Source organism: Acomys russatus, chromosome 6 (genome assembly GCF_903995435.1).
Source record: "Acomys russatus chromosome 6, mAcoRus1.1, whole genome shotgun sequence".
Classification (NCBI taxonomy): Eukaryota; Metazoa; Chordata; class Mammalia; order Rodentia; family Muridae; genus Acomys; species Acomys russatus.
Genome location: NC_067142.1, coordinates 55,128,953 through 55,154,453, shown reverse-complemented (window position 1 = coordinate 55,154,453; position 25,501 = coordinate 55,128,953). Strand labels below are relative to the sequence as shown.

Here is a 25,501-nt window from a genome sequence, read left to right as displayed (position 1 = left end):
GAGGACAGTTTCTATGGTGTGTGAAAAGCTCCCCAGGCTGAAAGCCACTTAAGTCATAATCAGCTAGAGACAGAGGCAGTGGTTTTGTCTAGACTTTATGCCTGGGCCCCAGTGTTTAGAGCAACTCAAGTCTCTAGTAAAGAAAATGACCAGAGATCGCAGGGACAACTCATGCTTGTCCCCATGTGATTGCCTGTATTCTGTTTCTCCTAGACATCCATAATGTGATCCAGGGCCCTTCGCAGATGTTCCTCTATCTGAGTCTGTGTTCCAGAGTCACCTATTTCTTCTTGTTTCTGGTAACTAGAGTTTTAAGGTCCACATGGCCCAGATGTGGCTAACTTTCATAGTTAGCATGACAGCCTTCAATCACAGACACAGAAACAAGGTCAGCAGGGGCAATGAGCAGATCCTGGCAAAGAAGGCAGCGAGGAGAGTCTTCTGGGTTCTTTCCTTTCTAACATTACAAGACATTGGTCTTGACACTTCATCTATTCTGTGTGATCGCTATTGAGTGTGTCAGTTAGCACCCAAGGGGACAGTTTGATTGAAAACACAGTGAAAGGAGCTGATCTACTGTATTGTAATGTAAAACAGCTACATCTAGTTATTTTATAAGATGATAAAACATTCATTAAAAAATCAGCACACAAAATATAAAGCGTGTTTGGTGACTTATTCTTTGTTTAAATGATTTGTTTCTGAGTCACTTTTCATTGGCCTGTACCAGATCTACATTTCCCTTATTGGCTGATCATCCCCTTCAGTCACTTGAAAACTATTTGTTATATAAATAGGTTATGAAAGAGAGACAAACACAAGATTCCGCAAGAAGAGGTGACATTTACAAAGGTAGAGTGTGCAGCAGTAATGCCATGCGCCTTGTGGGCTGTGAAACAATGTTCAAGAATCATTTACATTTTAGATGTGATAAGAATCATCCATGGAGACCAACAGGAGGTGACATTTGAGGGATGATTGGTAAAGGTTGCATGTGATCTGAGAGGCAGAAGCAGAGGAGTGAGCAGAGAACAGAGGTGAAGATGTGGAGGTAGCAATGACAAAGACTGCCCATTATTGGACATCAGTGAGGAACCCAGCTTAGCTGAAACTTAGAACTAAATTAATATGTACCGGAGAGTTGATAAATACAATCTTATTTAATTCTTGGGGAATGGGGTGGGGAAGGGGAAGAGTCTAAAAATCACATATTCTCACTTCCCATATGAGAACACCAACCACCAGTCTGGAGAAGACAGTTCTCGGAAATAATATACTAAGCAAAAAGCTTCAAGGCTGCTTTGTGGGATGCTGGGGTGTAAGGAGGAAAACATAGTGATTGATAAGAAGGAGGTGGTGATGGGCAATGTCAGAGGTAATGCCCTCACCTCCTGTGACACTGAGGGGAAAGGGGATCAGGAGAACAAGTTTTGGAGCAAGAATACCAATTTTCTCTTTTTATGAACTTTGGTTAATGGGCAAACCGATAATTAGTTAGAAGTGTCACAGAGAGCTGAGTTCAGCACCCTGGAGGAGACTTCTGCACCTAGGACCAACAAGCTAAATTCTCTGGTCATGCCAGACACATCTGGGATGGCCAGATTGGTTGCTCGTCCCACCTACTAGACACGTGGGAAGACATGATGAAAAGGTGCCTGGAACCATAACCTTGGACTGTGGGGAAAAGGGTTGTGGTTAGAAATAAGCATTTCATAACGAAAGGAATTATTCCCTGGCATTTTCTGAAATAACTTGCAAAGTGCCTTCCTGCGATTTTTTAGCTATCTGTGGGTGAAGGGTGAGATCACTTTTTGCTATTTCACAAGTGAGGAAATAGAATGATGTAGAGATTGTTAGAAATTTGAAGTATATATAATAAGCTGCAGATTGGGATAGGACTCCAGCTTTTGTATTTATTTGTTTGTTTGTTTATCCTCTTAAATGTAATGTGTTTTCTGTTATACTGTATGTAACCCAGTAGACCCAAGAGAGAGCCCAGATCCTACTGCCATGAGAAAGTTCACAGCTTTTCATCTGTTTGTGTTTGGAGGTACTAGCTGGTTTCCCTGTTGTTTTCTTAGCCTTTCTGCTCTCCTGCTGCTGTCATGTTAAATGGTAGGGAGTCCTCCTTAAGGACCACCTCCTGCCCCGACTCTCTCTCATGCCAGGCTTTGAGTATAAACAGATGCCCTAGAACATGCCAGTTATGACAGCTGGGCAGAAACATCTGGCAAGGTTATATCCTTCTTAATAGTTTCCCCAGGGAAAGTCCTGGTCAGAGACTTTGGGGCTCTGGTTTTTATTGACTGACAAACTGAAATGACATGATGAGTCATGAATAAGCCGTGAGCCCTGAGCTAAGAGACCAGCCCTTCTTTCAGGCCATGCAGGTGATGAGAAGCTCTGTGGGGAGCGGGGAGCCGGAAACAGAATGCTTTATACGTCCAAATTGTTCCAATGAGTCTCTGGATCTGGTGTTGAGTCACTGTGTGTGTGTGTGTGTGTGTGTGTGTGTGTGTGTGTGTGTGTGTGTCTATGTGTTTGTGTGTGTGTGCATGCACACATGTGCAGACACTCATGTATGTATTCATATGTGTGATTGCACAATATGTTTGGTATGCATGTATGTTCATGCATGTGAAGACAAGAGGACAGCCTTGGATATTGTTTGTCAAGCACTATCCACTTTTTCTTTTGAGACAGTGTGTCTCACTGGCCTGGAACTTGTCAATAGGCTAGGCTTTCTGGCACTGAGTCCCAAGAATCCATTTTTCTCCACTTCCTCAGTGCTGGGATTACAAATGACCACCATCATTCCTGCAGGGCAAAAGGGTTTTTCACACTGAGATTTCTTCCCAGACTCTGAATCACATTTGTTTTTAAGTTGCTTCATTTGATTTTTTATTTTTGTTTTGGGAGACATAGACACAGAGAAACAGAGAGGGGCCAGAGAGACAGAGAGAAGGGAGAAAGAGCCAAAGCTGTATGGGTAGGGATGAGGGGAGCATCTGGGGGGAGAGGGGGAGGGAAAAGAATGTGATCACAATATATTGTATGGAAAAAGTATTGAAAGAATCCCATTGATTGCCACTTTTTTTTTATAATTTAAAGAGGATCATGTATTCATAATGATCTGGGCCAGTAAACTTTCTGTAGGTTTCTTGCATATTTTTCCTGTACAAAGACCAGCTTGACAAGTGAAGGACTTGTATGAAAAAAATTTCAAAACTCTGAAGAAAGAGATTGAAGATGACCTGAGAAGATGGCATGATCTTCCTTGCTCATGGATCGGGAGAATTAACATAGTAAAAATGGCCATCCTACCAAAAGCAATCTACAGATTCAATGCAATCCCTATCAAAATACCTACACAATTTTTTAAAGACATTGAAAGTTCAATTCTGAACTTCATATGGAAAAACAAAAAACCCAGAATAGCTAAAACAATCTTGTACAATAAAAGGTGCTCCGGAGGAATCTCCATACCTGATCTCAAACTGTACTATAAAGCAATAGTAATTAAAACAGCATGGTACTGGCACAGCAACAGGCTGGTTGATCAGTGGAATCGAATCGAAGACCCAGATATGAATCCACACACATATGGTCACTTGATTTTTGACAAAGAAGCCAAATCCATTCAATGGAAAAAGGATAGCATCTTCAACAAATGGTGCTGGTCTAACTGGAGGTCTATGTGTAAAAAAATGAAACTGGACCCACATTTGTCACCTTGCACAAAACTCAAATCCAAGTGGATTAAAGACCTCAACATAAAACCAGAGACACTAAGCCACTTAGAAGGAAAAGTGGGAAAGAGCCTGGAACATATTGGCACAGGAGACAACTTCCTGAACAGAACACCAACGGCCCAGGCCTTAATGTCAACCATTAATAAATGGGACCTCATGAGGCTGAGAAGCTTCTGTAAGGCAGGAGACACTGTCAAGAGAACAAAGCGACAGCCTACAGACTGGGAAAAAATCTTCACCAACCCTACATCTGACAAAGGTCTAATATCCAAAATATATAAAGAACTCAAGAAATTAAACACCACCAAACCGAATAACCCAATTGAGAAATGGGGCTTGGAACTAAACAGAGAATTCTCAACAGAGGAGTATCAAATGGCTGAGAAACACTTAAAGAAATGCTCAACCTCCTTAGTCATCAGGGAAATGCAAATCAAAACAACTCTGAGATTCCATCTTACACCCATCAGAATGGCTAAGATCAAAAACTCAAGTGACACCACATGCTGGCGAGGATGTGGGGAGAGAGGAACACTCCTTCATTGCTGGTGGGAATGCAAACTAGTACAGCCACTTTGGAAATCTATCTGGTGCTATCTCAGAAAAATGGGAATAGGGCTTCCTCAAGACCCAGCTATCCCACTCCTTGGAATATACCCAGAAGATGCTCCAGCACACAACAAGAAAATTTGCTCAACCATGTTCATAGCAGCCTTATTCATAATAGCCAGAACATGGAAACAGCCTAAGTGTCCCTCAGTAGAAGAGTGGATAAAGAAACTGTGGTACATATACACTATGGAATACTACTCAGCTATTAAAAACAAGGAATTCCCGAAATTTGTGGATAAATGGATTGAGCTAGAAATGATTATAATGAGTGAGTTAACCCAGAAGCAGAAAGACTCAAATGGTATATACTCACTTATATCTGCATACTAGCCCAAGGGGCATGTCCCACGAAAGCCTTCACTTACCAGGAAACTGGGACAGAGGGGAAGGCATCCTATTGGGACTCTAAATGAGAGACGCATGAGAGAATAGCAAAATAAAAGGATACAGATGGTCCTAGAAATCTACAAGTAGAACAATATGATAGGCAGATTTGGGCCCAGGGGTCCCGCTCAAACTAAGGCACCAGCCAAGGACAATACAGGAGGTAAACTTTAAACCCCTTCCCAGATCTAGCCAATGGTCAGAATATTCTCCACAGTTGAGTGGAGAGTGTGATACGACTTTCTCACGTACTCTGGTGCCTCACATTTGACCATGTCCCCTGAAGGGGGAGACCTGGTGGCACTCAGAGGAAGGACAGCAAGTAGCCAAGAAGAGACTTGATACCCTATGAGAATATACAGGGGGACGTAATCCCCCTCAGGAAGTCATAGGGGAGGGGAATAATGGGAAAATGGGGGGGGGAGGAATGGGAGGATACAAGGGATGGGATAAACATTGAGATGTAACAAGAATAAATTAAAAAAAAAAAAAAGGTGTGGGCCGCCATACCCAGCTATACATGTACATTTTGATAAATATATCCCATTAATAAAATGATAGAAAACACTAAAAAAAAAAAAAAAAAAAAAAAAAAAAGACCAGCTTGGTTTAGAGAATAGATATTTCTTTTCCAGTCTGTCAAATCTGTTATCCTAATAGAATCCAGGGTGGGGTCCAGTACACTGGTCTGCTTCATTCACATCCTTACAGATGGTCATTTTGTTTTTGTTTTTTCTGATCCCTCTCTTCCATCTTAGGGGAACATTACTAAGTGTTAATAAGAGCTGGTATGATGGTGGTGAAGTACATTCTTGAAAAAAATATTCTGCCAGTCTAATCTGCATAATGTTTCCAATGAATATTAAAAAGAAAAAACTTCTAAGCTCTGCAATATAGTTCTGAGGAACTGCAATTTGCTAATATTTTCCCAATCAAATTTTCTTCTAAGGATAATTTCATATAAACAAGCTTCCTTTTCTTTGTCCTTGTCCACATAAAAGTCATTTATTTGAATATAAATAAAAATGAATAAAGAGAGAGTGTTGACATTGTCATGACTACACATCACGCATCTATTTGCCTTTTCTCTCTACTAGGTAGCCTGTTATCAAAATGCTATTGCCTTTAAATGTTTATAAACATACAGGTATTTAAATCTTACAGAACCTCTGTCAAAATTTTTAAAATGTCCTGATATCACAGTTTATATACAGCTGACTGTTTTCAAAGGACAAGCCAAATTGTTAGGGACACAAATGACTTCCAAGTATTGACTCTGTCGGTGATCAGTCAATAGCCATGCAAAACATCCGAGCATCCTTCACACTGGGAAAACACTGCTCATGCCTTTCCCACTTTAACTGAGATTTTATCCTAGGGAATTCAGGGACAGGAATAACTTTCTTACGTCCCAGAGACTGATTTGCAAGGATGGAAAAGCCTGGCAAATAGTAATTTAATTCTGGCTGCAACACTCCTATATAAACATCCGGTTACTCTTTCTGAGCTTCAGTCTCCTAAATGGCCAGTACTCTCAGTGCCAGACAGGCAGGACTTAAGGGGTGTGTGCTGGTGATGACAAGTGTGGTCCACTGTCTCAGAAGTTGAAATGTACAGACTTTCAGGAAATGGGCTCTCTGTGGATTCTAAGGACCTTCAAATCCTCAAGCAGCCCATGAGTCTGATATTAGAGGGCTGCTGGGATATGTAGTGCCATTAGTTATATGCTTAGGAGACTGAGAGCACACAGTGACTTCCTAGTAGTTGGGCCAGGAGATGTTCTGGCCCACTGATCCAGGGAGAAGCAGATTGGATTTGCAAGGTAATCATGGTAAAGCTCAGCGCTGAGAATAAGAGGAACTTCTTAGGAGTTGGAAAAACCATACTTGTAAATGCAATTGGAACCTACCTAGAAAATTACATTAGTTACATAAAATTCTGATTATTTTCTTCAAAAGACAACTGATTGAATCACTTAATATATTTGTTTCACAGAGTAGCCCTGTCCAATGTGGACCTTCACAATGTTCTAAATTTGCATTAGTCAATGTATCAGCCACCACACATATCTTGCTATGCAGTGTATGAAATGTGGCTAATGAGACAGAGGACATTAATCCTGTACAGTACTTTATTCCAATTATTTAAATGTGAACAGCTAAACATGTACCTAGTGGATCCCTTACTGTTTTATACAGCTGTAGAATGTTGCATGTATCAGTCAATGTGCTTCTTAAGTATATTCTGAATGTGTTGTTCTGTTCTGTTTGACAATACTTGTCATAGGTAGGGTTACTGTTGCCATGGTGAAGCATCATGACCAAAAGAAGCTTGGGGAGGAAAGGTTTACTTGGCTTGCATTTCCACATTCTTACAGTCTGTTACTGAAATCAGGACAGCAACTCAAGCAGGGCTGGTACCTGGAGGCAGGAGCTGATAGAGAGGCCATGGAAGAGTGCTGCTTACTGGCTTGCTCCCCACAGGATCACCAGCCCAGGGTAGCACCGCCCACAATGGGCTGGGCCCTCCCCCATTTATATCACTCATTTTAAAAATGCCTTATAAGCTTGCCTACAACCTGATCTTAGGAAAGTATTCTTTAAATTGAGGCTCCTCCTCTTGGATGACTTTAGCGTGTTCCAAGTTGACATGCAACTATGCAGTTCCATTGACCCCTTGTCAAGTTGATAAACAAACACATCATCATTAAGGCGCAACCTTTCATTTCACATTCATCCTCAAGATATTACATTTAAAAGATAACTTTTAAAAGTCCCACAGTCCTTATAAATTTGAACACATTAATTAAACGCCCAGTCTCTTTAACATAGCCAATGTCTTTTAAAATTAAAAGTCTCTCAACAGTAGTCTCCTGTAAAGTCAAAAATAAACAGAATAGTTTCTTAATTCAAGAGGGAAGAACTAGGACAGTCACAATAAAATCAAAGCAAAACCAAACTCCAAAATGTAAACAACTCAACGCTTAATGTCTGGGATTCACCCATGAGCTGTGCTCCTGGAAGGGGCTTGGGTCACTTCTCCAGCTCCATCCTCTGTAGCACACAGCTCTCTTTAACCTCCCGCTGGCTCGACACCACTGCTGCTGCTACTCTTAGTGGTCAGCCCATGGTATTGGCATCTCCAAACAACGTTGGGGTCCCTAGCTGCAACTGAGCTGCACTTTCACCAATAGTCCCTCATAGGTTCCCTTCATAGCGCCAAGTTTCAACTTCTCCACATGACCCCTTCAGTCCTGGGCCTTCAACTGCCACTGGGGCTGCACCTTCACCAATGGCCTCTCTTGGTCTCTCACAGTACCAAGCCTCCTCTCTGTGATCCCTGATGCCTTCAAAACCAATACCACCTGGGTGACTTTTACACTACCAAGTTAAGCTACCAACATGAGGTACAGCCATGGCTGCCTCTGGAACACAGCTTTCATGTGCTCTCAGGAAACACTTCCCAGAATATTTCACCTCAACCATGCTGGTCTCTTCTTAATCACTGCTAATTTCTCAACTCTAGCCAACTAGCATAGAGTGTCACAGCAAAGCAATTGGTTTCACCTTAGTAATTCTGGTATTTTGTTAATCATAGCTGATTCTTCAGACCCAGTTAACCAGAACCGTAAAATATTAATATAAGAAATGGCCCTGATAGAGTGTTTAAACAAGTCTCTAAAGCTTCACAAGCCAGGCCCCTAGCACGTGCACTGCTCTCAACATTCTTATCCTTGAGGCTGCTACAGAACATCCAGCTGAGCTCTCAACACTCAGTGGCTTTTCTAGGCCAAAGTTCCAAAGGCCTTCCACAGTCCTGCTCAGAACAGCATGGTCAGATCTGTCACAGTAATGCCACAATATGCTGGTACCAACTTATCCTAGTTAGGGTTACTATTTCTATCATGAAACATCATGACCAAAGGCAGGTTGGGGATGAAGGGTTTATTTGGCTTACAGTTTCACATCATAGACCATTACTGAAGTTAGGACAGGAACTCAAGCAGGGAAGGAATCTGGAGGCAGGAGCTGATGCAGAGGCCCTGGAGGGGTGCTGCTTACTGGCTTGCACCTTATGGTGTGCTCAGCCTGCTTCTTATGGAACACAGAGCCACCAGCCCAGGCATGGCATTGCCCAAAATGGGCTGGGTCCTCCCCCATGGATCACTAATTAAGAAAATGCCTTATTGGCTTGCCTACAGCCTGATCTTATGCAGAAAAATTTTTAATGAGATTCTTCCCTTTCAGATGGCTTTAGCGTGTGTCAAGTTGGCACAAATCTATCCAGCACAGCACTAGAAATTGAAACCCATACCTCAAAGCTGTCAGACAAGTGCTCTGTCATTGAGTTACATCTTAGGCCCTGAGCATGAGGGTTTAAATCACGTTACTTATATCTCATGGCTGATGTAAGTGTACATTGCACATAGATAGTTTTTCATTGTGCTTACACATGCGTGTATGTATATAGGTATATATAATGTTATATAATATATATATATATATATACATGTGTATAGTGTATGTTATATATAACACTATATATAATATATACATATATGTGTATAGTGTTATGTACAATATATGTGTATAATACTATGTATGTATAGTGTTATGTATAACATATGTATAGTATTATGTGCCTATGTTATAATAGTTTGGGGTAAAATGTAATAAACCAACTACAAAAGCCTACAATGATAAACTGAAAAGCAAAAACAGGCCTTTTGCTTAGCGATCCTTTCCATAATATCTTTATATAATTTTTACCAGACAAGGGAGCAGGGGAACCCCAGGAGTAATGAAAACACTTAACATACATAAGACGCAAGAACTATTCACATAGGTACAAATAGATCAAGGTTGCCCAACTAGCAATTGGCAGAGCCACAATTGGACTCTGTAGTCTCTTTCTAGAGTCTGTAGATTAACCAACCCTGCTGTTCAAGAATACTCCATTTAGAAACTATACACATAAACCAATGCTCAGTTCATAAGTTCTCACACCTAAAAGTCACCCCAAACACCCCATCTTCACTATTCAGAGAGCTTGTCCTACCTCACTTGAGTCAATCTGGTATTATGAAGCTCACTGTCTCCCAGTGCTGTATATTTTAAATAATAGCCTTCTCTGACTTAAGGGGATCAATGCATGTAACATTGGTGAGGATATCACTGTTGCATCAGTGTGTTTTGTTGAATACCTGTGTTGTGCTGGACACTAGAATAAATTGGCAAGGAGAGAAAAACACACCCAGGGATCACATTGCTGTCCTCAAGAAGCTTAGCAAGCAGCTGAAGAAGATGACAGCATTATTTAGAGAGAGGACAGGAAGGGATTATAGAAACAACATGCTTCATTAAATAAGAGGATGAGGCAAGTTTTCATGAAACAAGGCTTAGGAGATGCACTTGGGGAATGAACATGTGGAAGCAGAAAGGAAGGGACCCTGGTGAGGGAATAGGCTGAGCACTCCAGTGGGTGGTCCAGGCACTGCTGAGGTGTGCTGTCAACACTGCTGAGAACACGATGAAGATAGTTAAGTGTGGGGAGAAGGTAATGAGTGGCCAGGGATAGAGGGAAGGGTACATGAACGCTATTTAAAGATGTAAAGAAAGTGAGTGATCAGGCCAAGTTAATACTGAGGGGACAATGAATCTAGTGCAGGAAACAGTAGGCGGAGGGTGGGAAGGACTTCCTCTGTGGGAAGAGAAAAACTGACGTGAGCCAAGCAGGACTACAATGAGGACTGAAGATAGGTTGGAGAAGTAAGGGGTGTAGGCGAGTGCAAGTGGTCCTGCAGCAACCCTTTAGTCATGAGAACGCAGCTGGCTTTCATGCAGAATAAATTTCCCTCCTATGTTGTTTTCCCTATACTTACACACAACTCATGCTTATACCTTTGTTTTTCACAGCTGTCGTCTTTCTTCTTACTTGGCCTACTCTTGCTCTGGCTTTGCACTGGCATCACCTCTTACAAAGGCATGGCGACATCTCCAAGCAGGTCTCACTTTCCTGCTCCTTCTCCAGACATTTCATTCAGCTGCACCCAGGCCACATTACCATTCACAAAATACAGCCACAGGAAGTCGCTGTTGCTGAGGCAAGTGAGTCTATTGCCTCAGACTTTCTGTAATGTTAAATTCATCGCAAATCACAGTTGACCTTTGGCCCAGAGCTCCCACTGCTTCTGACCAAATACTCTGCCCCTGGAATGACCAGATACTTGGTCAGTGCCTGGACTTTTCACTGTAGTGCCTAGCCATTTCCTGTCCTGGACTCATTTGCTCCTTGTGCTTTTCACAAGTCTTGTTCCATGAAGCCTTGCCTCATCTCCCTTGTTCTGATCTGATTTCTACATCATCATCCAAAACCATACCCAAAAATCAATGTGAGGAGGAACAAAGGGTTTATATCATGTCAAAGCTTACCGTCTTTCATGAAAGGAAGCCAGGGCAGGACTCCGGGGAGGATCTGGAGACAGTAACTGAAGGAGAGGCCACGGACAAATGCTGTTTGCCTGGCTCACTCCCCGCGACACACTCGGCATGCTTCTTTTTTACCTGCCTAGGAATGCTGACTCTCATCAGCAATTAATCAAGGAAATTGCCTACAGGGGCATTTTGCCTGCTGACCAATCAGATGAAGGCATTTTTCTCAGTTGAGATTCCTTTCTCTCCAGCAGATGACTCTAATGTGTGTCAAATTAATAGCAACAGCAAAGTAATCATCACACCCCTATTTGATGAGATTTTGTTTTTATGGTCTCTTCCCGACTCTAAATAATAAATACAGTTGACTGATACTTGTTTTTTAAATGTGCTCTTGGCTTTCTCCAGTATTCAACTGTGAACTCTTTGATGACTGATGACGTTAGAGATCTGCTAAGCTTTTTGATATCATTGTGAGAATTCAAAGAATAAACCTCCCCATTTGAGTGAAAGCAAACCAGTATGAGAGGCCTGTACTTCAGATTCCACGTAACAAACAGTACAGTTCCAAATGCATTTGCCTCCGTGACCAGGCAGTATTGGATAGCACATATCTCACACCTCTACATGGCAGCTCTAGAAATGCTCTCTCACTCGTTTCATGTCTGGATTTGCCTTCTGTGGTGTCCTGTCCATTGAAACACCGAACTATGCTGAATCCATCACCAACCCTCATTTTACAGACATGGTACAAAAGGAAAATCATACATCTTGTTTGCATATTTGGGGTTGGCATGAGCAGGCCAGGATACATTTGGGCTGTGTGCATGGCTGACTCTTTTACAATAGCTCAACCAATGATGTCAGCATAAAGCTAACCCAGAAGACTGTGGGGTTTAGCTGCATAGTATGGACACGACTCAATGGTCAGTAACTCAAATACCATTGAATTTGAGGCTCATCATTAGTTAAAACATCCGTTGGCCCAGATAACACAAATACATGTTCATTTCAGGTATAAGTGTGTAGTCCACGGGGCAGAGGGAAAAGAATTAACAACCATTGGTCCGGCAAGATTTATAGTCTAAGAAGCAGCCAGGCAGCTTAACAGATTGTTGTCACAAGTATATTACTTTAAGTTAACAGAAATGTCCTTGGTACAAGAAGAAACACACTAGTAGTGTCGTAGGAGGAGTGAGTGGCAAAATTTTGAATTTCTATGTGCTTTATTTTTCCTATAGTGTATGCTATTCTAATAAATTAGTTGATCTTATCATTGCTTCTTTAATACACATATAAATGGCAAACCATTAAGTGATCTATGAGTTTTGGGTTGTGTTTTATTTCATCTAAATCTATGGCATGCTCTAGTTTGAAGTCCCAGATTAAATCCTTAGAATAAGACTTTAACTTGTGATCCTCCTGCCTCTGCCTCCTTCAGCAAATCCTACCAGCATATGCCACCAGGGAGAGTGGGGAGAGGAGGTTTGAGGGCCTGGAGAGAAAAGGGGCCCTCATCATTCAGACAAGCTGGAGACCTGGGACACAGTATATAGGGAGGATATGGGAATGTCTTTAGCTGAGCCTCCTACCAGTGGGTGACAAGAGACTTGAGGAGGCCACCGATAGACAGGACCTATAGTGGTGGGAGGGGAACAGCAACCCGCCTACAAAACCTTCGAACCTAAATTTACCCTGCCTACAAGATGTGAAGAGAAATAAAGACTAAGGGAATGTCCACTCAATGCCTGGCCCAACCTGAGACTCACTCGATAGGAGAGAGCCAACCCCTGACACCATTAACAATACTCTTCTGTGTTTACAGACAGGGGCCTTTCTCAACCATTTTCTCATAGGCTCCACCCAGCATCTGATTGAATCAAATGCTGAGACTCACAGCCCAAGCACTAGGCGGAGATCCCAGACTCCTGTGGAACTAGTGGGAGGGAAAGATAGAAGTACGTAGAAGGTACAAGAATTCTGCAAGAAGACCAAGAGAGCCAACTAACCTAGACCCAGAGATGGAAGCACCAACCAAGGAACAAGCATGATTGGACATAGACCCCTACATATGTAACTGATGGGCAGTTTGATCTTCATGTGGGTCTCCTAGCATGCTGGGTGGGCTACCTATGACATGGACTCTGCTGCCTGCTTTACATCACTTCGCCCTAATGGGACGGCCTTGTTTGGCTTCAGTGGATGAGGACGAGCTCAGTCCTGATGAAACATGATGTGCTGGGGTGGGTTTATGGGGAAGGCTCCCCTTTTCTGAGGACAAAGGGATGGAGATAGAGGTAAAAGGGTGGGAGGGAGAAACTGGGAGAAGAGGAGGAGGGGAGCTATGATCAGGATGTATAATGAATATTAAATTAAAAATAAATTTAAAAAACAATCACATAAAAAAAGAATGTGATCTTAAGTCCAAGTATCAAATGAGGAACAGTTTTTTTTTAATTAAAAATTGTGTCAAAAAGACAGTGTAATTGACAAGGTATTCCAGAAGGGCATTACAGTGTCAAGGCCCACTCCATCACTTTCTCTAGACAGCATCCATTAATGAACAACCCTTGTTCATAGTTAATTTAAGTGTTAAACAACTTACATTGTAAAGTCAAGAGAAGCAAGGACATGGCTTGGACTGCAAGAGTAGCAGAGATTTCTCTAGTTACAAATGCCTCCATTGTTGCCAAAGCATCTGTACTTTTTAGTCCTTGACTCCCTAAGTGTAATCTTTGGTAGACATCCTGAACTCAAGTGTGCTCATTCACAGAGTATAGACTTCAGAAATGAAAATCTGGTTTGTCCTGTCAGCTCAGGGTGGCCTTGAGCAGGTGACTGACTGCTGAAGCACCGAGTGAGGAATGAGCGCAAATTTGTTGGTCTGTTGTGCAAATTCAAATAGGTTGTATGAAAATAACTCTTGATTGCATCTGTCATGCAAAGTGTCTGATAAGTTCTTTCCTCCTTCTATAGCTGGAGCTCAATTAAGACTTACTGACAATAGATACAGGTTAGTTCTTATTAAAGAAGCAATTTATGTACTTCATTTTAAGGAAGTGTCATACACCGTCCATGTCAGCCTTAGTCCTTCACTGTATTTGTGGCCTTTTTTTTTCCTGGATATTTTAACCCAGTACCATTTACTTTCCCATTGCTAACACACATCTTTTGATCAAACCGTGAGGGTCTTGAGCTTGCAGGTCTATTCCCACAGTGATAATAGTCTTTCAGAGGGCAGGAAACAAAGCAACTGACAGGTTTCCCTTCTGTAGGGAAAGCCTTTCAAAGTGTCTCCTCATGTTCTGAAAAATATCAGATTCAGAATTTGGGGGAAAGAAATAATTTATCCATCAAGTTTCTTCTGGATCTTTGAGGAGTTTTCCAGATGTCTTCGGAGAGGCCTCCCTTCTGTGGCCAGCAGTAGGAAAATCCACACCTGGGAGGCCTGCTTGCCTTTTCCACTCCCGTATTCATCCTGAGCATTCCACTGAGGTACAGGCAGTTCCTGCTAGTGGCCTGGCCCCAAGCTTTGTGGGAAGGAGTACAGCTAAGCTCAGACATTCCAGTTGCTGCTTAAACCCAATGGCACTTCATTAACTCCTGGGCCACACCCTCTTCCTCTAAGTGTTTGCTGCTTTTCCATAGCAACCAAATACCCTTTCTGTATGCTGCCCCCCCCCCTTTGCATCATTCCAGTCAACTCCATCACCAACACCTCTGTTGTAGGCATCCTCTAATCCCTTATTAGTTGCCAAGGGACACAGAGGGTACAGAATAAGGATCAAAGCATCTTTCCCCATCTAATGCCCAGCAGTAAGACTATTTAAAATGCTGGAGGTCTGAAGTACAACTGGGCTGTAGTCAGAGAACACCATGATACACACATAAGATATAATAATAGGTGTGTTAGACTATTTTTGCTCAGTTGGTAACTAGACATCGAAGCAGCTGGGATGGTTTGTATGCAAACATGGTCAGGCTGAAGAATGGGCTGATGGATATACCCCAACTCTTAAGTCAGAACAGGTCCAAACTCAGTGAAATCAGAACCAGAGGAGTTCTGGATTTGTCCATTTTCAATAAACATCTATTACCAAGAACCTTGACAATGTTGAACTAATGGGTTTTCTCCATGGCAGTAATGCACTGTGCTAAAGACTTGGAAGGAACAGGTCTTTACAGGAAGTACACCCAATATAATATAATATTATACACACACACACACACACACACACACACACACACACACACACACATATATATATATCAGGATTACAGTGGGTGAATAAGACAAAAGGAAGAATGAAAAGTGCTCTTATGATGCTGATAACTGGTAGGTGATCAATTAATACTAGATGCAGCTAAACACAATAGAATATATGGCAACAAAAGGCAAAAAGATGCTTTATATATTTAGGGATAACTCACACAAACACACGGACACATACACACACACACGCATGCACACATGCATGCACACACAACAACAGTTAAGTAAAAAGAGGTCATGAAATCTAAAGAGAGCCAACGTCAGGAAAATGGAAAGTTTTGGGGGGAAGGAGGAAATGTTGTAATTATATTATAATCTCAAGAATTAATTCTTTAAAAAAAAGAAAGATGCTTTGTGCAACATGGCAAAACCTCTCCAAGAAAGCTCAATGTCAAAATTTGAACAGGACCTTTGGCACATAAAAAGGGTACATAATGTGAAATTGGGACATATTTTCTTGCTGGTCAACCATGCTGTCAAAAGAAGGCACCCAGAAAATTATGAACCACTTTAAAGTCTGAAGAGCACTGAAGGGGCGTGCGGTGGGCAGAGCACCAACATTGTTGAGCAGTTGGCACGCTTCTAGCATGGTGCCAAGTACCTTCGAAGGTGATGTCTTGTGCAAACTTCAAGTTGCTTAGAACAGTTAGTAAGCTACTGTGTCTTGATTCACTCTCTCCCACTCCATGATCCTGTTGTGAAATGCTGCAAGCGTTGAGTCCTTTTTGCTAGTCATTCACAGGTTAGGTCGAATTGAATGGGCACAGGAGAGGGCTGCTCAAAGAAGAGGTGGGGGGAATGGGACTGATTCTGCCTGTTAGCTAGCTGCCCTAGGTGGCTTGTCTCACTAGGGCCTCTTTACCATGGCTGCAGCAATACGTTCAGTCCCTGGTGTCTGGGTTCTTCATGAATCATCCCCACCGTTCCTGAGGGTAGTTCCAGCACTGATGAACAGTCTTTCATCGCAGAGAGGATCTGGTATCTGAGACCTTCTCCCCTTCCCGTGGCTTCCAGCCCAATGAACTGTGCTGCTTCCTGTAGTTATTATCACTGCTCATGCATAAGCCCATTGTCTCTCATGGTCCTTGCTTCTCAGTCTGTAATATTTGAACCAGTTCCTTATGCTAAATCCTTACTGTTGAGACCTAAACCTGAGTATCATAACTGGAGGCTTTGAAATGCTTTATTTTGTGACATTTGAGATAGTAAAATCATAATGTTCATATTCCTTAAAATTCAGTTTTAGAAATGAAAGTGGCATTTCAAGAAAACATAATAGATCCTGGGGCTTTCATCACATATCAGTGAGTCCAAAAGATTTCAGAAATGAGCTATTTTCTCTGCTTCTATTTCCATTATCAAAGAACAATGAAATTTTGTTCACTTTAGTGTTTCCATAAGAGATTTACAAAATATGATTCATATACTGTCAGTTTCCAATGTATTTACAATTTTACATATCTTTGCCTAGTCTGTCCCTATAATTAGGGTAGGCAATCAAGAGTCTGGGAAGTCATCATCTTTATATTCTTTCCAGACACTAGTAGATTTCACTTTTCCTGAGCAGGTACTGATGGTCACAGCCTGGATGCTCTTCAAGCCAGGACCAGGAGGCGGTTAACATGTGTAATCAACCTCATGATCAAATTCATCACAGAACTGAAAACTTCTTTGTTATTCCTATAAGTAGTTTTAGAGTTTGAGCAAATCTAAACTCTGTCATCTAAAACTCAATCTTTAAGATAGTCTCCAAGAACTTAAGCGCTTCCAAAAGTCTTAGGTCAAGCACTATGTAAGTACTTCTTACAAGAACGTATGTATTAGTTAAAACCCAGACAGGGAAACAGAAATCCTATTAGGTCACTTCAGAGAGGAAGTTTGAAACATGACGCCGTATAGAAAGACTGGGTGAGTGGAAAGGGAATGTAAGAATTATAAGACAAGCTTAGATATGGCAACAGCCAGAGAAGCGCCTACTTTGTGGTCACAACGGATGCACAGAGGAGATAGAAGCCACATATGAGGTGCTGAGGACACCATCCAGGGTAAAGGAAGGAGGACGCATCCCAGCTTGCTGCCTCTGCCTGTCCTCTAAGCTTCTGAATGCTTACCTATGACCAGTGGAGACCAGATGATAAGAGAGTCTAGAAATACCTTTACTAAAAGTCCATTCTATGTGATGAAAAATAAAGCAGAGAAGCCCCAGCAATGCTTTCAGAAGAGACCATTGGCTGTTGAGGATGCATGAGGCTTGTCTGACCTTAGTTTTGTCCATGTGAATAAACCTCAGTCCTGGGATACCACAAGCACATGGTTTGAGGCTGGTTTACTGTCTAGTGGGCAAGTCAGAGAACAATGTGTGACTCTTTGGACAACAGCCTCAGGGTCTCTTGACATTTTAACCATTGAAACAAAGGGACTTGCCCTTTTTTATTAGGCATAGGGTACAGCTGGGCTTTTCTTCCTAGGAAAGGTAGTAAGGAATGAATTACACTAATTTGTACCCCATGTGGGTGAGGATGTCATAGACTCTAACAAGAGGCAGTTCAGGTGAAGAAATGTGATGTCAAAACCTGTCTATCTGTAAGGAAATCAGCTAATTGCAACACACACATTGCAAAAGTCCAAAAAAAGATGTTTGCTTTTTTCCCCTCAATTTGGATTAATGCAGACACGAACTGAGCCCCAGATTCCTCACATGAACTGAGAGTAATGTCCATACAATGTTGAGGCTTTAGTTGAACTGGAACTGCTAATTAATTGGTTCATATGAAATAGTAATATTATTGGAGTTTGTGGTGGAATCAGGGTTACTGGTTAAATTTATCAAAATCAGGGCTGGGTTCTGGGATCTCTGTCTCAGTCCCTGCTACCCTGAAGGTTACTATCCCCTGAGCTCTTACCCTAGTATGGACAGGACTCTGGGTGCATGGGGGGTGGGAAACAGACCCAAAAGATCCATAAAGGTATATACAGAGCCAGAATAATTGTTCTGTAGCTTCGTATGACCCTCACGTGAAAGAAAAATAAATAAAAGGAAGCCAAACAGGAAATGAAAATATACTCAGATTGTGAAAATATGCTATGGCACCTGAAAGTTTTTCTTTTTCTTTTTAAATCTTGACACACTTTCATACATACATAAATACATGCATGCATGCATACACATATGCATACATACATACAATTATATACATATACACACATGTATATATACATACATATATATACATACATACACACACATATGTGTGTATACACACACACACACACACACACATGTAATAGATTTCAACTGTCCATTCCTCTTTCTCATCCCTTGCATCTCTCACCTTTCTTTTTCCCAACAAAAGCCCCTCCTACCTTCATGTTTTCCTTTAGTGTGTGATCCAGTGGTTTAATCACAGTGCTTGCACATGTGTAGATGTGTGGGAGGTTACTTACTAGACCACAAGAAACTTACCATTCTGACATCACTGAAGAAAATGACTGCCCGGCCATCATCAGTGATGCTGCCAACAGGATCTCACAGAAGAGTAAGGCCACATGGAGGCCTTGCCCCAGCCACAGTGAAATGTTGATGGGTCCAGTTGTGTGCTACAGGTAACCACCACTGCATGGAGGTCACAAGTGGGTGGCCATGGAATGTACAGAAAATGACTCATTTTCTAAACAGCTCTCCAGTCTATGGCTCTCACATTCTTTCTACTCCCTCTTCCATGGTGTTTTCTGAGCCTTGGAGGCAGATGATAGAGATGTCTCGCTTAGAGAAAAGCATCATTTATTCTCCACTGAGCTGATTTTCTAATGGAAATGATGGGTTTTCATGGGATCAGAGACAGCCTCCCCCTCTTGCTTGGCATAGGGCAGGCAGGCAATGATTTGGGCGGCGGGGGCGGGGGGAGCTCAATGTGAGAAGTGAATGAAATACAAATGCAGTGTGTAGAAGAAGAACCTCATCAGCATCTGTCACATGGGCCTTGGTAGAAGTGTTAGGCTCCCTTGTAGATGCTCACTTTCTCTTTCTTAAATATTGTCTTCAGACTTGTGATAAAGACTGAAGGATAGTATGCAGTTAGGAGATTAGCATAGGACCTGGCACATAGGAAGCGTGGACCAGCACATCTATTTCCATGAAGTTCCAAACGCAAAAGGACATGCAAACAAAATAGCTGAAAGCAAAGCAATCCCTTTTCATTCAATACTTTTTCTCATTCCTTGTCAGGCTCTTCTCTCTCATCCCTGTCCCTGTCTCTTTCTGTCCCTGAAATAATGCCTCCTCGTTCTCAGCATTACCATATATGCTTTGAGGTTTGCTCTCCCGGAAGCACTGGGATACATCATCCCATCTTTCTTTCTGTAGTTCTTCCATGGACCACAGACTGTTCATAAGTGAGAAGAATATTCTACTTACAAAGGCATGCCTGCATTGGCTTCCCCTCCCTTCTGAGATGAATTTATACCCAGGGCAGGTCTTATCTGTATACTGGTCACTAAGCAAATGGTGTGGGCTTGTGAGTATTCATCAGTCCTTTTTATTTAGCAGATATAACCATTTGACTATTTTATATAATTTGGACAAGTGTCAGGAGTTCTGGGCAGACTTGACATGGTAATTCTTATTTTCTTCATCATTTTGACATGAGTTAGTAGTCCTATTCAATAGGGAGCCCAGTCTTCTTTTTTAACATAATAGTTTTATTATGATTACTTGGGAATGACACATCATGCAAACACATTCCCCACTCTTTCCATGTCTGCTCCTCCCTTGTGACCTCCCCCATATCCCAAATAAAATAAAAATAAAAACAAAATAAAACAAGTCCAATCTGTGTTCTCTATATACTCACTGGAGCATGGTCAAACTCTCAGTGGCCTGCCTCTTAAATAGGACTGAGCTCTTCCCCTCCTGCACCAACAAGAGCCATCAATTGTCAAGAAATAACTTTAGCATCCTTATCACACTTCTTGTGAGTTCTCCTCAATGACTTTCTGCTTAGGCTCCTATTTTGGGGGAGACTGTGAGTTGGGGTGAGGGTAGGGGTTGTCACAGAAGCTTTCCATGTTCCTCTTTCTCAACTCTCGACACCACTGCAAAAGCAGCTTCCTTGCTCTATATATTCAGAGAGAACACGAGTCATGGGCTTCCACATAGTTTCTGGCCACAGTACAGACCATGAACATGGCCCATGGTTGCAGTAGGCCCACAGATCCAGACATGGCCCCTGAAGGCAGCCCAGAACACAGGCATCATCGTGGCCTCAGGTGGCAGCACAGGATAGTCACATCAAGTTGTCCCTACTCCCCAGTAGCATGGCCCATGGACATCAACATGTCTTCATGCTGCAGCATAAACTATGGACATCCCAACATCTGTATGGTTGTTGGCAGTAACACATGCCACAGACCTCAACACAAAACCCCGCTGCAGTAGGACCATTGGTCCAGACACAGCCTTCAGTGGTGGGGGCTGGGGAAGTAGTCTTGAAGGTATCAGACTGCTTCATCTGTGTATTCTCAGCAGAATTGTCTGGGGGTGGTGTGTTCTATGGACCAAGAGCTACCCCATCATGGAGTAGAAGGAAGCTTGGCAGGCTTGGATTTCTTCCATTTAAAAATGTATTTATTTTTATTTTATGCATAAGAAGTCACAGACTGTCACTTCCATCATAAGTGTTTGATCAAAACAGCCATAAACCTGCCCAGACTTGTGGGGAGAGGCAGAACAACATACTTTTAGATGGAAGGGGTGTGGAAGAGTTTGTGGCCAAAATGCGGCACTGCCACAGTCTGTGTCTTCTTTTAATCATCCCTGCCTGGGCAGGGCCTCAGACTTTGATCATTGTGTTTCAGGGCATATATTCAGGCCAGACTCTTAACCTCTGATGATTGATGAATTTAAAGTGAATCATATGTTTTGGTGGCAGACAGGAAACATCTAAAGTCACACTGTAGAGTGGAAAAAGGGAGATTTGGGGTTACATACCAGGAGGCATTTCATAACATCCAGCTAATCCCAAAGGCCTTTGCAAAGCACAGGAATGGATGTGGGATAGCCTTTTGTAACATTTTTCTTAGACGTGCAAGTCTTAAAACCAAGCAGCTCTTCTCCCATCTTGTCCTTTGTGTCAGTCTATCTTCCTCTTGTCATGATGTGCTCAACGTGGAAGGCCATGATTTGACAGGCCAAGCGTGCAGATCTCTGTGTCTAGCATATAGTGGATACACTGCAAAGATGGTCCACTGACTGCTTCCTAGGCTTATAATTACCTGCAGAAACCAATTTTTGTTTCTCTCTAGTTAAGATGATGGCTTCAAAGCCTAGGTATTTGGAATGTGAATTATAACGTATAAAACTTTAATTCACCAGTGGGTCAGTGTGATCACCGAACTTGTGGGGAGACACAAGGTAATATCCACACACTCAGCACTTACTGACAGCTTTGTTTATTATTTAGTCAATTACTTCATTTGTCATAGTTGTACAATAATTTTCTTAACACTGTTATAGTTGAAGTTGGTCTCTTCCTTCTACAGTAGTGGAGTGGTTTTCACAATTATTTTTAATAGAACATTTGAATATCAAGGAGTGCAGTTAATTAAAAATAATGAATGGACCAAACTTCAAAAAAAAAAAATTACACACTCAGTTAAGGGTCTGATGCTATACAGTGGTGTGTGTACATTCAAGAAGAAACAAGAGAGTTCTCAGTTGGACACAGAATTGCAGGAGTTTAGGTGGATGGATGTGGCTCCCTTAAGCCTTGTTTGGCAGCTTAGAAATGAGGTTTAACACTGGCTCAATCGCAGTAGCCTTTCTAGACAGTTCCTCCAGGCAAGAACTGAGAATCATTAGCAGGGTGTGATTTGTAAAGCTAAGGATAAAAGTCCTCCATCCATATGTATAACCATCTCAAGACTACTCCTAACCCATTCACGCTGGACTTTTTCACTCAAAAGTCTATTGGACCAGTCACAGAAAATGTGTATATAGTGCTTGGGAGTGAAAGTACACACACACACACACACACACACACACACACACACACACACACACACACACACCTGAAGAGAGAACACAAAAGCACGCCGAAAGAATAAGGCAGTCAAGAGGAAGAGCAGGAAAAATGGAGGATAAAGGAGATGTATAGGAGGTGGAAAAACTTTGGAGAACAGGGCAGAAGGTAGAAGAGAGGAGGAGACTATGCCTGGAGTAAAAGGAGAATGGGCATGAGGGTAACCAAGTAGTGATCTTAATACCAGTCTTTGTCTTCCCTCCTGAGCCCGCAAGCTCCTATCTGCAACAGGGATGGCGGCTACAGCAGTCTCACTACCCTTCTGCCCAAAACCAAGACACCATTTTTTTTCAGAGTTTGAATAGAGGAATAGAAAAAGAACAGCAGTAAGGGGATGCAGCACACACTGCCATACCAGCCCATACCATCCCCTTGCCTGGCAGCGATGAACAATTGCCCTTAGATGCACTTTTACCAACACCCCTACACTGGCCACAGGTGAAATGGCCAAGTTTTCAGCTGTGTTTTGTTCTAAAAGTTGGGGAATCTGTGAGGCCAAAAGTACAAGTTAAGTTTTCCAATATTCTCTGGAAAGAAACAAAAGGAGGAATAAGGGGGGTTCTTCCCACTCATCTGTGGAGAAGCCAGTGTGCGGCAGTGCTGGGGGCACCAAGTGTGCCCTGACTCCAAAGGCTATTGGTGTACTTTGGCTCCTTGCCTTTCCACTGCGTGGTGGGCACAACTGTACATGGTTCCTTAGGAAGGTGAAGTTCTCTGGGAAGGTTCCCTGTGGAGCTTTGAGCTTCAATAGCTGTATGCTATTGAACACAGATAGGTGACACAGAGTGGTTTAACTTCTGTGCTCTAGAGACAGTGAGCTCCTCTTGTAGCTCAGAGCATATAGTATATGAGAAACCTGGGGAAAGGCAATCCACCCCACTGCCTTGGCTTTCTTATCACTAAAAGGTAGATAAGAACAGAGCTTTCTTTAGGGTATTGCTGTGAGAAATCAATCATTTATAGTTGCATTCATCACACAGCAAATAGTCAATGTTGCCTGCCATTATTTTGAATTGGAAAGCATTATTAGGACTCAGGGACTGAGTTATAGAGCCTTTCAGGCCTGTGTCATGCATTTCTAGGTCACCATAACATTCTTGGGCAGTGAGTGCAGATGGAGGCCCAGTCCTTATGTGTGATCACCAGATGTCCTGGTCTATGCAGAGGCTCTGCTACTGTTCAGTAAGTGGCAGAGGTGGGTGGGCAGGCAGTGACAATGACAGAATTCTGACGATTTCTGACAGAAAAGACTGTCAACATTTATAATATAATTACAAAAACTTAGTAAGGGGAGTGTGGACAGACATGCTTTTCAAATTGATAATAGCTTTAGTTTACTGAAACACTGACAAGAAAGAATATCACTCCTTGATTGGACCAAATATCAGTCAAGTCCTTTCTGTCCGGGGAAAGAGGCTGGGTCCAAGCAGAATCAAGGCTCTTAGATTTCTGATGCCTAGGAGTGTACAGATTTTTTATAAAAAAAAAAAAAAAAAAAAAAAAAAAAAAACTCCATTTATTTCCTGCAATGGGTTCTGTTAAATAGTCTTGCAGGTGGACCTCTCTGAAGCTATATTTGAGAAGTGATATCTCACTGCCTCACAAAGATCATGTCATTTAGAAGAAAGGACAGAAATCTACCAGAAATTGCAGTCCCAGTTTGATATAGGAGAGGGGAAACCTAAAACTGTATATGGCCCAATGGAGCTATGACAGAATCTGGGTTCATCTGCGAGGTATTAGAGACAGCAACAGGCGAGTCTGAAGAGAAACCCACGAGAAACAGACATGAGTCACCTCATTATCATCTTCAGCACATGCCTTGGCTCCAGCATGCCGATGCTTCCTAAGAAATGCCTGAGCTCGGGCATGAGGCGAGTGAAGTATTATGATCTCACGTCTGTCCCCAGGTGCCACAGACTTGGGATCCTTAAGCAAAAATACCTTCACTTTTGACCTTTTGTAGGAAGCGGGATGGAGCTCTTGAGCATCCTGGTGAATTTCTTGACAGAAAAAAAAAAATGAACGAAACAAATGAATACTAAAGTGAGTTTCAAGATAATTTTCTAAGGGAAAAAAAAAACTGGTGCTGCATGAAGCTACTGGCTGGCGGGTTGATTGATCATGCAGGTGGAGAACATCACACTGGACAAGTCCTGCAGGGAGCAAGGGTCACCCTCTTCCTGTTTAGAAGGTTCCTGTGGAGCTTTGGATGTTCCATGTAAAAAATGTCTAAAAATCCACAAACCAACCCAGATGTCACCCTCTTCTCTCCTGCTTTATTTTGGCAGTGACTCCCTGACCTCATGGTGCTAGATGTCTTTGCTGTCCCCATAGTCATTGTAGGGGACACTCAAGGTCTGTTCCTCACATGTCTTCCTGAGGTCCCGGCTGAGCTCTGACCAGTCCAGTCCATAGGGCTTGATCTCACTGTAGCGGCAGCCCAGGTACTTGAGGGAACCACGCCTCAAGCTTATCTTGGGTTCCTGAAGGAGTCCATTGCACCAGCTGCTCAGATCTCCAAGCTGGGAAAGAATGAGGCCCGCTTTCCTACAGTCCAAACAAAAAAGAATACTTCTGTCAGAAAACAAACAAGCAAAAAAGAGAAGGCTAGGAAAAAAATGCTGCCTGAGCAAGACTCCAGATTTTAAGAAGAAGGCGCTGACCATTCTATCTTTCCAATTAGCACAGCAGATCTTTCAGGTGTGTCTGTCCAATGAATGAATGAATGAGTGAGTGATGAATGACTGAATGAATGAACAAATGAGTGGATGAGTGAATAAGTTGTAGCACAGGTATGCAAAACGGTATGGGCACAAAAATGAAATAGAGGCAACAAATGCATCCCGCCCCTCCCCTCGCCAAAAAAAAAAAAAAAAAAAAAAAAGCAAAAATGAGAAAATTAATAACTAACGTTTTAGTGGGGATATGTAACTTTAAAATCATGGGTCTTTGGTCTTGAAAGAAACCAAA

At 42.2% G+C, this 25,501-nt stretch overlaps 1 protein-coding gene across 2 annotated transcripts in view; it reads right to left on the bottom strand.

The window, feature by feature from the left end:
• Positions 1 to 24,311: 24,311 nt before the first annotated feature.
• Positions 24,312 to 25,501, bottom strand: part of Astn1 (astrotactin 1) — a 307,273-nt gene continuing 306,083 nt past the window's right edge. For both annotated transcript variants that reach the window (XM_051147649.1, XM_051147650.1), the window contains exon 23: positions 24,312 to 25,078. In XM_051147649.1, the coding sequence (XP_051003606.1) occupies positions 24,841 to 25,078 (238 nt within the window). In that variant the 3' untranslated portion in view covers positions 24,312 to 24,840. The remainder of the gene's footprint in view (positions 25,079 to 25,501) is intronic.